General features: G+C 42.5%; 1 protein-coding gene across 2 annotated transcripts in view; it reads right to left on the reverse strand.

Moving 5' to 3' along the window:
* The window catches only part of adarb2 (adenosine deaminase RNA specific B2 (inactive)), a 213,740-nt gene that overhangs the window by 29,911 nt on the left and 168,594 nt on the right, over positions 1–15,235 (reverse strand). For both annotated transcript variants that reach the window (XM_075452739.1, XM_075452738.1), the window contains exon 4: positions 1,955–2,069. In XM_075452739.1, coding sequence (XP_075308854.1) covers positions 1,955–2,069 — 115 coding nt within the window. The remainder of the gene's footprint in view (positions 1–1,954; positions 2,070–15,235) is intronic.

Here is a 15,235-nt window from a genome sequence, read left to right on the forward strand (position 1 = left end):
GCTAATGAAATAATAATCCAGCTAACAGAGACAACTAGCAACAGCAGACAACGCCACTTTACTGGATAACTGTTCTTGTCTGAGTATACTGTCACTGGAAGCGTATCAATCTATTGACCAAAGTGCTGCTCGTCAGCATTTGGCGTTTTGCAGAGAGTAAATCAACGGGCAAAGAATTCAGCTTGTGGGAAAGTTGTCACATGTCAGGGGATGCACAGGGACAGCTATGGACTTCTGTACATTATATATATGCTCTCTTTCAACAAATGTGATGCTTTGTGGTTCGTCTCTGATGTCAGATTTTCTTCTTCTGTGCACCTGCTTCTTTTGAAACTTCTGGGTCAAAACCCATGAAGGAGCTAGGTCAGTTTGAGTCCAATTAAATGGAGACAAGCAGGTGTAATCTGACTTCCAACTGCCTTACCTTGGTGTGTTAGTCTGACTTTTAGAATTTGGATTTAGTGGGATTTTGCTCAGGTTAACATGATAACATGTATTTTGAAAGTCGTACTAACATTTTTTTTCAAACGTTACGAAAACATTTTGACTAACTAACAACATCTAGCCAGTCAACCGGGATAAAACGAAATACTGATACTGACTACTACTAGCCGTGGCCAGTGACTAATGACAAGTTGACAACAGCTGATACAGCAACGCTTAAAGTGCAGGAACCCTTCAGAACTTGAATTTAGGTGGTGTCCAAACATAGCAAAGACAACATGACTACACAAACATTTTATAGGCTGCTTGACCACATCTCCATTGAGAACAATGCACAGTTTAAAAGGGTGTTGTACATCCGCTTGATCAGCTTAAAGGAGTACTCTGCTCTCCAGAATAGCTTCCTTTCTGCGATGTTTGTGGCCTTCTACAGTTGAACTGTTGGGTTCAGGACCTTCCACGTCATTTCTGGTGCATTAAGGTCAGCACTTTGACTCACTAATTCCAAAAACATTTATTCTTCTTTAACTATTCACAAGTAAAACAAATTGTGTGGCTGTTGTGCGGTTGTTGTCCTGCTGCAAGACCTGCTTTCTGATCAGACTTAGATTGGTTTATCAAACCATGATGCTACCGCCGCCATGTTTCACAGACGGAATAAGGTTCTCAAACTGAAAAGCTGACTTTTTTCCTTTCTTCAAAAAAATACGAAAAATACATTTTTCCCTCCTGCGTCTGACATCGATGTCTTCTTTAGCAAAATGCTAATGGTCGATAATGTTCTATTTGGAGAACAGTGGGATTCTTTTTGCAGTCGTGCCAAGCACATCACTGCTGTTCAGAGTTCTCCTCATGAAGGACACACGAACTTAAGTTGTTTCGTGGTGACCCCGTCTCTCTGGTACAATAACGATGATAAGAGGAGTCTCCATGGAGTATGCTCCCGTACATCTGTGTGTCTGTGTGTAAGGACAGTGTAATTTGTGCCAAACGCCACGTGGAAGGCAAATCTGGGGGAAGGTAAATGTGCACCTGATTGTTTCATGCTGCAAGAGCGCAGCAGTGTAAAACTCCCTTCTCTTCCTCACCGTGCCTTCAGTGTGTCACTCAGTCGGGTTTTAGATGAAGCTGATCTAGTTAAGATTCGCACCGTGGCATCTAGAACTCCTGTCAAAGCTGCCTGAGCACTGCGAGTCCAGCATGCAGCGGAGATGACTGACACTCCCAACTATGTCTCATTCTCCTCAGAGACTCTGAATAGTCAATAATTCAGCAGGAAGGTACACTTTCCTGCACAAACGCAAGGTACAGCATGGAATGGAAACTTTGTCTGTCTTCCCACGCTCAGTTCATCATCTCTTTCACAATCTTGAATTCCCTTCCCATCTCATCTTCTTGTAGCCTCCGTTTCTCCTTACCTAGCCCCGCCACCTGCCACACTCACTCTCTCTATATTGCACCACTTCAATAATTCAAAGTCATATATAAAAGTCAATGAAATTTGCCATACCTCGGGTCATTACGATGCCTGCCAGGGATTTGTGTCGAGCGTGTGCTGGACTGCAGCCACCCACCAGCGACCGGTACTTCTCCCTCACCAAGTGGAATATTGAATCGGCAAAGTCCTGAAAAACACAATTGCTCCCTTAATTTCAACTAAAAAACAATTTGTGGACAATACCTACTTGGTTGAGTTTTACTACGGAGGATTTTACCTCTTCAATCTGTTCAGGTAAGACAGAGACATGAACCTGCAGGTCAACTTACCTGTTCACACAAATACATGAAAAAATCATTCAAACACTCTTTGAGCATCTCATTTGATGAGGTTTCCAAAACCAATATCTCGAGTTATTATTGAATCAATGATCACTGATGGCCATTTATTTGAGGACACATTTCATGTGAGATAACATGTGTCCTTCGATTGTGGAGGGATTGGTTTGCACGCTCACTTTTTTTGATAGAGTGGAGATAAAGTACACACTTCTTTGGGCTCTTCTGACTGTATGCATACATTAGTTAAATGGGTCTCTCAATATATTATTTTATTTATTTTTATTTTGGAGTTGAAGTGCCCGAATAGATAGACTGGTAAGGTGTTATGCTCTGGTGTTGTTGGATGAACAGAAGAAGTCCACTAGTGTCGTTTCTTCTGGACTTTTTCCTTTTAACAGCTCAAGACTACTAACATCTCACTTTGACATTTTGGGAACTAAAATAACTGTCTTTCTCTCTTACATTGCCATGTCTACTAGCTTTTTATCATATACATTCTATGTGTAAAAGTCTTCACCCATCCCTCATTTCTTCATGTCAGGAAAATGGAAAACAGATTTATTAAGATATGAACAAACTAAAAATAAATCTAAAATCTAAATACAGTATATCAGGCAAAAGCAGAGTTCCCTTTTGAATACAGACTGAACACTCTTAGACAAGCTTGTAATTCCCTGAGTTAGGATGTTGGCGGACTTTTTGTTCCATTCTCTGTCAAGATGATCCCAATGATCAGTGATGTTGATGTATGTCTCTGGGGAGGATTCATCCCTCCATAAGACCTGTTGCCAATGACTGTCACTCCAGCTCTTGTTGCATTTGGCATAGCTCAGCCTTTCCCCCCTGTTTCCCTTCCTTAAGAATGGTTTCTTGACAGCCACCCTTCAATAGGGACCATTTCTGATAAACAGGATTAATTGAAGGGTCAGACGCATCTCTCAGGTCCTCTGTCAGGTCTTTTGTGGATTTTTTTTTTACCATGTGTTCATATACAGAGGTCCGTTTCACGTAGAGGTCCGTTTCACGTAGCAGGTTTAGTGAAAACTCTGAGTAGGTTAACCCTGAAATGAGGGAAACCCTGAGTTTTCCGTTTCACAAAGGGAGGTAACTCAACCCCGACAAAGAGGGGTAACTCTAGCCTGTTTCACAAAGAGAGGTAACTTAACCTCACGGTCAGTTACCGGAGTAACAGACTCTCTGAACCTAACCTGGTCGGGACCAGGTTTTATTCAAGAAACCTCGAGTTTCTTTCTGTCTCCGCCCTCTTTCAGCCACACACGCCATTTGATTTCCTCATTCATTCAGTCAGCAGAGCGAGTTCTTCTACTTCTAGAAGTCCATTAGGCACAGTAGGAGGCGACTTTTTCACGAACATGTCCTTTTGACAATGATCCCGTGGATGAAGGTGCAGCATTATTGCGCAGAGAATTAAATATTCGTCGGAGATGGTTATCAGACCGCGCATAGATTTTTGCATTTACAGACAATTATCTTTTTGAGCGGCACTATCAGAATGTGTTGGGACAAAAGAAAAAAAAGACATAAAAGACAAATAAATATTTGTATGAATAGGCTTAAAAAAGACATATATAGGCCTATTATATTTTATAAAGGCACTCGTGTCTTGGGGGTGGATTCCCTCCGGGGATTCCCTCAGCCACTGCCCTCCCGTTACAGGTGGCGGTGCTGGGCAGCACCCGTTTTACGGGCATCTGCCTTCTTTCTGTTGGCTCAGTAGAAGTCTGTGTTAGTTTAAATAGGCTTAATTATTTAACAGAACATGATATAGATGATGACTCTAAATTGTCCTTCTGAGTTACTGTGAGTGTGCATGGTTGTTTGTCTCGTTTGTCTCTATGTGGCCCTGTGATGGACTGGCGGCCTGTCCAGGGTGTACCCCGCCTCTTGCCCATTGACCGCTGGGATAGGCTCCAGCCCCCCCGCGACCCGACTGACGGATTCAGCGGTGTATAGATAATGGATGGATGGATGATATAGATGAGAAGACATAGTTTATGTGTGTGAAAACAGCATTATGTTGGGAATAAAATAACTGCACAGTCAAATAGCCACTTAATATTTATTTTACAATGTAAAACATGATCAAAATGAGGTACCTCCATGCCGAGGTCTCACCTGTTTGAACAATGTTTTTATATTTCATCTTAAACTGCTGCCAAGAGCGCTTCTCCCCTGCGGGATTGCACCTAAATGAAATAAATGAATGGGCTACCATTCAAGCAGTTTCCCTGTAATATTATTGTGATTGCAAAGGACTACATTTAAACTTACACTTTTGCTGCTGCAACGGTGTTGCACTTATTTCTAAAAACGTGTTGAAACTCGCCGTATGAGCGCATTAAGATTTCCAATTCGAGGTTGGTGAAAAACGTAGCCCCTCCTCTTCCCCGTTGCCAAGGTGACTCGTCGAATCGGGTTTCCATTGATGCTGGCTTTTTAAAGTTGTGGTGCACGCGCTAAACTCAAGGTGAACTTACTCAGAGTTGATTAACCTCACTCAAATCAGCGTTTCTGGAACCGAAAACTCAGGGTTTTCTATCTCAGAGTAGATCAACTCAGAGATCAGGAATAGACTCAGAGTTGGTTGAACCTGCTACGTGAAACGGACCCCAGGTCTGACACTTCCTCTTTTGTTTTCCACCTGTCCACCATCCATTTGTTTAAGGACACACTGCACATCACACAGAGACATTCCAAACTTTCAGCTAATATCTCTTCAGGAAGGTTAAATCAAAATAATATCTTATGTCGGTTAAATCGGACATCTGCTGCAGGCTGCTTTTAACAAAGATAAAACAAAATTAAAAATGATTTATTTGCTAAGATGCCTTTTATATGTAGGAACAACACTGGTTCATCTCTTTAGTTTGGAGTCTTTTTTTATTTTAATAAAAAAAAAAGATAAAAAGTGTAAGAACTGCAAAGTCTGGCTTCTTGGAAGCAAATACAAGGAAATGAGGGGTGGCTCAAGACTTTTGCACAGCACTGGAAATATTCAACCGTATGCATTTACACGATGACTGAGATTCATCAGACAGAACTGCAAATATGCCACTTTTTATAATGAAACGACAGCGTCAGTACCACATACGGTATCCTCAAGGTTAAGTTAACCAAAGCGACCAGAGAAAATCTGTGAAGAGAAACTATGCCCTTGTGTGTTGTTGCATGCAGTTGGCCTGATTTCGTGAGTTGAGTTTAACATAAGACATAAACAAAAACAAGAAACGTAGCCCTTAGCAAGTGTTGACACCAACAGCATGAATGCATTGATAAATTTGCCACTGCACATAATTGTACATAACGCTGTAACAATTTCATGCCCCCCACAGCCAAATATCAAGCTGCTCTTGTTAATAATCTCATCTGGGCCTGTTTGGTTGCCTAAAACCACCCTTACAAAAAGTGTAACATTCTTCAAGTTAAGTGAGTTTCATTAGTTTATAGTTCAAAAAGACTAATTTACTTCAAAGGGTTTATTTCCACCCATGGATGGCAGCAGTCAAGGGTGGAACAGCTGTGAAGCTTTAAACCTGAGAGGACGGCGAAGCGCTGATTTAAGACGGGTGAAAGGAGAAGGAGAAAGAAAAGAAGCCAGAGGAAAGAAATGACTGGATCTGGGAAAAATGTGATTAGATTACGCAATGAATAACTGCTTTCTCTTTAACCCTGCTCATGGATTACCAGCAAGAAGAGCACCGTTAAATCAGGTGCTGCAACGGGCAGGTTCATATTCTGTGTTGGAAAGTATTTCTCATCATGAAAGAGTGTGCTGACACTTCACCCAGTACAATCTCTCTTCTCTCTTGCTTCACTGAAGTGGATAAACATGTTGGGCACTACAATCACTTCAGTTTTTTTTTCATTTCTTTCACCATCTGCCATTCGGTGACGCTCTGAAAGCTTAAGCTTCCCTTGCAGAAAAAGAACAGCTTCCTGTTTCTGCTTCATGCCGTCTTCCAACTCTAAATCTGACTGCGTTTCATAGGATGATGTATTTGGATATAGAATGCCAAGTATGAGCAAAATTATATCCTCCCATTCATTCATCCCTTTTACGCCATCCTTCACATGGACAAACCAGAAACATCCCACCAGACGTCCACTAAATTCACACTGCTTCAACAGATGTGCACTTCATTCACACCCCTCTGAAGCTTTACTGCTCTTTACTCCAGCTGTAATTAAGGGCTTAGTCTCCGAGCTGCCTCCACGCCAACTGTAAAGCATAAATGGATCACCGGGAGATGGCAACAGAGTGGCAGCAGAGTGGGCCTTTATGGACAGATTGAGCCCACAGTGGCTAAGAGGACCACAACAGATGCCACAGCGACAGACGTACAGACTGAGGGAGGAGGAGAGAGATTAGGGGCGAAAAAAAGATGAAGAGAGCGAAGGAATTAGGGAACATATTGCACATTATAACCCTCATCAGAGCTGTGAAATACTCTCACAGTTAAGAACTGGCGGTTGAGGTGTTCACAGCTTGTGATGTGGTGGGTGGCGCGTGGGTTCATGTGTATGTATGCATAAGCACATATTGCTGCTCTGACACCGATGTCAGCCTAGAGGTTTTTTTTTTGTTTTTTTTGGAGCAGAAAAGCGTGGCGAGAAGTCAGCAGAATGAATGACTTCATCACCAAGATTCGGAGCCAACACTTGTGTTGTCAGGTCACAGCTCAGACGAGTGCAGTCATCTTTAACAAAAGGCAGCTGGCAAGAAAGTTGGATAATACGCTGCGACTTAGTGCCACGTCTTCCAGTGGTGACTCATGGTGTTACAACAAGGACAAAACAATGAAACATAGGGGTGTACCGCAAAGTGAGAACGTCGGCTTTTAGCCAGCCAAGTCCACCTGAAAACAGAGTTTCACAAAGGTGCTTTTCTTTTAACCTTAAAGATCATCATGGTAACCATAGTAACTATGGATGAACTCTTAACCTGTTCCAGAGCGGTTCATGTATCTGAACAGATTGTTAGAAAAAAAGTGACAGCCTTTGATTAGTTCTGATGATGTCCCAGATCAGACTGAGACAACATTCAAATGTTGTCCAGCAGAGGTGTTTAAAGTCGATGTCCGATGCTGTAATATCACTGAAAGGGCTCAATCGACATTAAATAAACCTCAGATTTTCAAATAACCAACTGAAAAATCAATCATCTAACCGTCAACATAAAAGTCAACCAGCGCGTGCCAACATGTCCATTCTACTGCAGATATTGGATATAACATAGATTAAAAAAAATAATGAATCTCGGCCTACATATCAATCAATATAATGTGCTATGATTCTGGTAATGCAGGCCTATGACAACAATCACTTCCTCTGTCGTTGATATACTGTCGTTTTAGTAGGCTATGTGAAACAAAACAAGCAGCCAAGGCTTTGTCCACCTATGGTTAAATGAGGGTGAAAATTTACTGTCCTTTTTCTCTCTCTCTCTCACACACACTCACTGCCATCATTCTATTGATAAATATGTAAATATTACTTGTATTTCCTCAAATGGAATCGAATTTATTTTTATAAACTGAGTACTCACTCCTGTCACACATTATTATCAAACTTCTCTCTCTCTCACACACACACACACACACTTAAAAGATAATTTACAAAAAAAAGAAAAAACTCCAGGCAAGATTATTTGATAAATGCAAAATTTATGTCCACTGAACACATTTATGAAGAAAACAAATCTAACACTACTAATCAACCCTACTTTAGGGATTTACACAGCAACACCAATGAAGAATTGGAGATCCCTGGCAGCTCAGAAAATGAATGACGATGGCTGGGTGGATGAGATGCTACACCATAGACCCTGTGCTCAGACAGTAATTTTGATGACAAAGTTCAAGCCATCATAGAGGGTGACTGCCATTTTTGTCCAGTCATCTTATGGCCTGAAGCCATAAATCTCTGTTCTTCCTGTCCCGCTCTCTTGAGGTGAGCAGGGAAAATCGTATGTTGGTCGCTTTCAAGTTGTTCGATGAACAATATAGCCTACCATGCAGCAACCCTTCGGCACTGTGGTTTTTCGTATTGGCGCCACTATTAACACTCAGTGGGGTTACATTGCACTGAAAGGATCGGATTATTGACTAAATTACAATAAGATTGAGTTGCTCCTTATTTGAGCAAGGGTAATTATCCTTTGATATATAGCGGTGAATGAATCAAATCATAGGCACAAAGCATGTCATACCACGGTACAATAGGTGGCGCTGTACCCATTTCAACTATTGCTAATAGAGCCACTGCCTGTTGACCTCTTCACCACCACCAACAACAACAACAAACTCAGGTATTCGAGAAAATGGCGAACGAAGAGCAAGATGAAGCTACGTCCCTCTACATTTCGTTTGTGGTGAGCTGCTTATTGCACATACGCAATGCACAACAGTGCATTCTCCATCGCGTTGTTTGTTTCTTACAGTAATATCGTCTCCTTTGACTTCTGGTTCTAACGCAAAGTCTAATTCACCACGTGCTTCACCGTCTACAAGCATGTTTAATTTGACTTTCAACCGAATTATCTCGGGATCTTAATCCAATCACGAGTAATCCGATCCGATCCAATTTCTTGTCCGATTAAGGTGTTTACATGAACTTAATAACTCAGTCTTATTGTAATTTAATCAGTGCGTGCTGTGTAGACCGTGCAGATGAAGTGCAGACCGAGGAGTCCCCTGCTTCCGAGCAGCAAACACCGTAACAGGCACGGCTATCGGCAGGTGGCTGCATGCAGTGATACAAAGGGAGAGAAAATAACGCCAAGTGATTGTAAGGTCTGACTTTTTCCTGCACAACGATTTTGTGATGCAAATGTATTACTCTTTTGAACGCATATTGTTTTGAGAAGCAAAATGCCTTATTTTTGCGACCCCAGCCAACTAGCCAGACTACCTTCGTCAACGCCAAAACGAGGCCGGAACTCAGCTCATAGGACGCAGCAGGGGGTAAGAAAATGGTCATAAATGATAATGCTAATATGGGATGTCCTCCAGCTTCTTGTCAAAAGAGGCGAACTATCCCTTTAATTCTCCTCAGATGAGGCTGAACATGCAGCTTTGGGGCCCCCTGGTAGCTAGGGGGCCCTAAGCATTCGCCTAGTTCGCCTGTTGCAAGAAACGGCTCTGACAAATACATATATATATTTGTAAAAACTGAAGCTAATTTTTGTCAGGAGATTAAAAATGAAACGAAATTAAAACCGTAAACTGATATCGATAAAATAGTCAATTTTATCCACACATCCAATACGCAGAAGTTTCACAATCAGCGTGAAAAATTGTGAGGTGACATCGTTTTGGTAGGCCGTTGTTTGGTGTAGGGTAGCATTGCATAATGTGGTGGGAATGGTGACCAATGAGTTTTAAACTGTGTCGTCGTAAGGACAGGGTTTAGTTTTCCGACCCCAACCATTTCTAAACTTAACCATGTACATGACCCTAACTATTCGGTTTGGTGGGAGATGTTAAATCATCCAACCTACTCCTCCCCCTTATTAGGCATTTTTCGTCCTCGCCAAGAGTGGCAACTTCCAACATCATTGCAATGCAAGCATCAACATCCTCACGTCGTGATAGGATTGGAAGCATTTCCAGTGAAGTGACAGGAACTTTATCACAGCAAGGGAAACATGGCAATTGTATGACCCGTTACAGTGAAACTGCAATTTCTCCAGACCAATGTGTATATTTTCAATCCATCATGCGATCTTGGCATGTCTTTAAAAGTCCAGAATCTATATTTGTACGACATCATTACAACAAGTGATAACAACTGTATTAATTCCATAAACAATTTTAGGTGCTGAATGTGTAATTAAAAATCAAATATTAAAAAAATCCTTAGCAGCAACCCTAATATACTGTACATAAACACGGCGAACACTTCATGTGGCTACGAAGCAGAAGCCTGTAAGTCAGCCTCCCAGGTTGGAGAGAAAACTGTACCTGTTCTGTTTGCTTTTCACTTGATTTCATGAGCCCCAGTGTTATAGAATGTTCTGATTCTGTACAGCAGCATGAGGGGGGAAAAAAACAAAAAAAAACTGCCTTGTTGTTTTGTACCTGAAAGTGACATCCAATTAATTTGAACAGAATCCTGCTTGGCTTGGCAGCATCAGCTGGTGTCGGTCACAGTGTGAACCCAGAGTCAAGTCCTCCATCCCTCCTAAAGGCCTTTTCATTGATGACATTACTGAGGGGAGAGAAGGTGGCAGCTCAGAAAGGCCTGGAGAGCAAAGGTGGAATAGACCCTGGCAAACAGCCCAGCTTTTTGTCCCTCCCTCCCTCCTTTCTCCTCCTTCCCTCCTCTTGCTCCCGCTGCTCATGTCCCCTCACCTCTCCCTGTCCCTGTCAGTTCGTGTTTCCTCTCGTTGTCTTCTAGTTCTTGTCTTTTCCTTCTTTCTCACCTCTGCTTCCTCCTTTCTCCCTAAACAACCCTACCTCATTGTCAGGGATCTCTGCTCTCGTGCAGGCTGGTTTGTGAGGGAGGGCAGTGATGTGCCAAGGAACAAGAAGCCACCAGTCAGTCAGAGGCTATAATTTTCTCATCCTGTGAATCGGAGTGAGAAAACAACATAATCCACCTCACCTAACTCAAATGGAAAGCAGGCTGTGATTTACAGCTGTGTTTCCCTTCAGTCTTCTGTGTTTAGAACAGCTAATATCTTAGCAAATGCATCTGTCTGTACCTTTCTCCCCTGCCATTTTCCTTACACACACACTTTCCTCAGTGGGGAGTTGAGTGCTACCTTCAGCGTGGGCCTAATGTGGCAGAAAAACGGGGCCAAGGATCTCACTCCTCAGTTAGACAGACCATCAGCGCGACCTGACACACAGTGAGAGGAGAGCCGGCCGGCCGGCTTCCTCTTTGATGAGCATCAAGGTTAGCCCCACTCCACTATAGCTACTTTTGGGAATTTGGTTCTTAAGGTCTGTTTCAGGAAAGTGATGTAAGCTCCTCTCAGAATACATCTCAGCACAAACTGCTGTAGTGGCAGTTGCATTACTCACCCCACCTGGCGTCTCTCCTGCATTAGTTCTGACCAATTTACAGAGCAATTCCTCAGGGCGTCCTCAGGGTGGAGAAAACAAGCAGCTGTAGTTATTTAGTAACTGGAGCTGCAATGGATGAGATCTACGGCAGCGATGTCTGCCCACATCAAGAGGAGGCACTGAAGTAACAGCAAAACAATACATTTCATCTACTGGACTTTGAGCCTTAATCGTGAACCTCATGTTTCTCAGAGAGGTCAGACAGCTCACATACAGGAGGTGAGTTAGAAACCGGCAGAAATATGATCTGCGATCCATATGAGCCATTTCAACACATCTTTCAAATGCATATAACAATAATATAATATTTAATCCTACATTGTGAAACAAGATCATTTGCCAGCCTACGGAAATATCATCAGTACGGTTTGTTATGAGTAATCCAGACAGCTGCAGTTGCAATGAAATGAGCAGTCATCTCCACTGACTTCAGCTTGTACGCCGAGCTGGTGGAGTATTCATTTGATCACTGATCATTTGTTCAACTGAATGATCTGTGTGGGTGGGCACTAATATGTTTATGTAATAATGATTCACCCATATGTTGGCAAACATTAATCCACAGTTGTGGATTTATGTTTTCGAGCTAACTGTTATCACTAATAAAAAAACAGTTTTAAGAAAAATGCTTTAATACTTAAGTTTTACATCCACTTCTGTTTATTTACTCTTGGTGAAAACAAACATCTGCACACACACACACACACACACACACACACACACACACACACACACACACACACACACACACACACACACACACACGTGTTCTTCTATCTTCGTGGTGATTCACCAGTGACATTATGAATTCCCCAGCCTGCTACCCTAACCCTAACAAAGCTGAATGCCAAACCCTAACCTTTACTGTCAGCTTAACCTTATGCTAATTCTAGCCACAACCATAAAACTCAGTTTTGACCCTCACAAATCCCTTTAAACACGTGGGGCCTCCCTGGTCCCTGGTCAACAACTTAGGCTCATTTTCGTGCTGGCAGGAGGCACCATCCTTCTGTTAAAAGGCACTGCTGCTGGGTGCAGCCATTGCCAGGTGGGGTGTGCTCTGTCTGCAACCAAATTAAGGTGGGAGGTCGAGTTGAAATAAGATGAAAGTCAGAGCCCAAGACTTTCCATCTGAACATGGCATTGCAATCAGTGTTAGTCACGTCACATCTTAGTGATTTTAGCTGATTGTTGCATGTGTCGAAAAATTTATCCGGACATTTAAAAGTTTTAGGTCATTTTTTGTATTTTCCAGAGACTGTGTGAAGAAGAGCTGCAAGGATTAAGAACTGGGTCTGGTGTGTGTGGTTAAGCTGTTCAAAATATTGTCGGTGTGTTTCATTAAAATAAAAAATCTTCAAGGCACTGTCGGCACATTCTCCATCCATTCACTCCCCCCTGCCTCGTCTTTGTCCGCCTATCTCCCTGCCTAACTGTTGGTGCACGTAAACAATTCAACACCTCTCTCCAAGGTAATGTGGAATGTCACCACCAATCCTCCTGCTGTCTTTCCTCTGAAGTCAATATTTTGTGCCAGAAACATAAAATGTCAGCAGGGAAATTTTCTCTGCTGCTGCTTGACCTAGAAGTCTTTGCGTGCTGGCAGGGGGATGGCATGTGTGGCTGTTTTGCGAGGCTGAAGAAAAATGCACAAGTGTATAATTTATCATTTAGCCTTACAGCCCTGAAAGGGAAATAATGACAGAAGACTCCAGATCGACCACTGATTACATTTTAAGGGCCTCCATAACGTCTCCATATGCCTCAGCACGTTGTACCTCAGCTAATCTGGTGAAACGCATTGTGTAAAGCTAAGACGGCCGTGATGAGTGTGTGTGTCTATGTGTGTACCTCCTCCATGAGAATCATCGCCTGATTTTACCCCCACCCTCTCTGAAAAACACACACACTTCAACCCTCGCCCTCACCACCTTATCACCCGCCTGCAGAGCAGCCCAGGCAGCATAAAAATGGGGCCATGTCTTATATTTCTTTATAGAGGTATTTAACAATTCATTCTCTGCAGTTTTAATAGTGTCTGCCCTCTGCCTCCAGCCCCCCCACCTCCAGCCCAGCCTTTCTTCTCCCCATCTCTCGCCTGCCGCCAAGCATGAGGCTTGTGAAAATGAATATCTATTCATTTGGTAGGAACACTGCCTCGGGGGGCTTTTTAAATTCTGAAAAAGCCGTACTCTTCACTGCTTGCTTGTTCTTCATATGACACATAGCAAAACTCTCAATCTTTGGCTCTTGTTGTCCTCCAGATCTGTATCACAAGAGGAAAAAATAAAGAAAAAAACAGGGCATGTCAGTACTTGGATCTCCTTTCACCTGTCATTATGCTGTCTCGTCTGCTGTCAAGAGTAAAAGAAACTGTTGTGCCATGTGACAACAGCAAAGTGCAACCCAGAGAGCTCGAACTGTGTACAGATTAGTAGAGTGGTGCGAAACACTCCTGCACTTCGCCTCTAACCAGGTCCAACCTTTTCTTGAGCTATGACCACATGGCCCTGCAATTTGGAATACTTTTCACGTGTGCGTGTGCCAAACTTTTCCCCTGACCAGGGGAGCCTTGTCAGTCAGATCAGGCAGCTGAGATGCAACACGTGGCCACCGTCACCATAACATGAGGTTTTCTCCCTTTCAAAGCACATGCTTGATGTCAGAGAGTAAGAACAAAGACAGATGAAGGAGCACACGATAGAGACTGAGTGACAGAGATCCCGCAATTGATCTGTCTTTGCCACAGCTCGCCCCACACTCTTTCCCCAGTGTGGCTGAGAGGGGGGAAGAAATGCGAGGCGGCACCACAGGTTTCCAGCAACAAAGCAGAGCTCAAGCAGAGATTCCTTATTAGGCTTGAAATGGTGGAAACCAAGACGAAAGGACTGGTGCATGGGGGACGGATCAGAGTCAAACATGTGCTACCTCATGAACGATAGCTCAATCTAAAACACGAGGAAGATATGTCCTGGTGTTGATGTTACACATAGGAGATGATTATTGTTTCCTTGTTCTTCTCTTAGGACTGCGATCAATTCCTACGTCCCAGCTCTTATGCAGAGATCCATCTCATTTGTCTTTAAAAATATTTCACAATTCAATTCAATTCGTTTTAATTTATATAGCGCCAAATACAACAAATGTCATCTCAGGCAGTTAGTTAGATAATAAAGTCCAATTCAAGCCAATTGGAATTCAATTCATTGTAATCATAATTATTCATAAAATAATCCAATTCGTTCATATAGAGCCAATTCAAAAACAATTTCCTAGCTAAGGAAACCAACAGATTGCACTGAAAACTTTTTCTTTTTCGGTCCAATCTCCCGTCCTGAGCGTGCCTGAGGCGACTGTGGAGAGAAACGAGCAAACAATCACGAGAAACAGCTGAGCAATCCAGAGTGGATTATGCTGAATATTGTACAGACGGTAAACTGCCATTGGGTCCGAATTGTAAAATAGATTAGGCAGTTAGTCTGGATCTAAAGTATTACTATGGGAGTTTGTGGTCCCCAGAAGATGGACCACAATGACTTGCTCAACATGCAGCTCAAACCCTTTAGGTTTTACCAGTCTTATCTAGTAAAATATCTCTATGTGTACAAAGACATGGAGCAATGTTTTGGATTTCGTGGTCTTCAATCAATGAATCAGATTATCAACGTGCGGATAACATTTTTCGGTTATTGGAGAAAATGTCTCAAAAAGAGTAGGAGTGATTGCCATGAACATCCTACATGGTCAATTCATGGCCCCAGAGGATGAATCCTTCTGAATTTGGTCCTTGACTTTAAATCTAGCTTCGCCGGCAAACCATATCAGTAAAATATCTCTACACACACCGGATGGACTGGAATAAAATTTTGTACAGACATTCATGACCCTCAGAGAATGAATGCTGTGTTGAAAGGTACTAAACC

Source organism: Odontesthes bonariensis, chromosome 20 (assembly GCF_027942865.1).
Source record: "Odontesthes bonariensis isolate fOdoBon6 chromosome 20, fOdoBon6.hap1, whole genome shotgun sequence".
NCBI lineage: Eukaryota > Metazoa > Chordata > Actinopteri > Atheriniformes > Atherinopsidae > Odontesthes > Odontesthes bonariensis.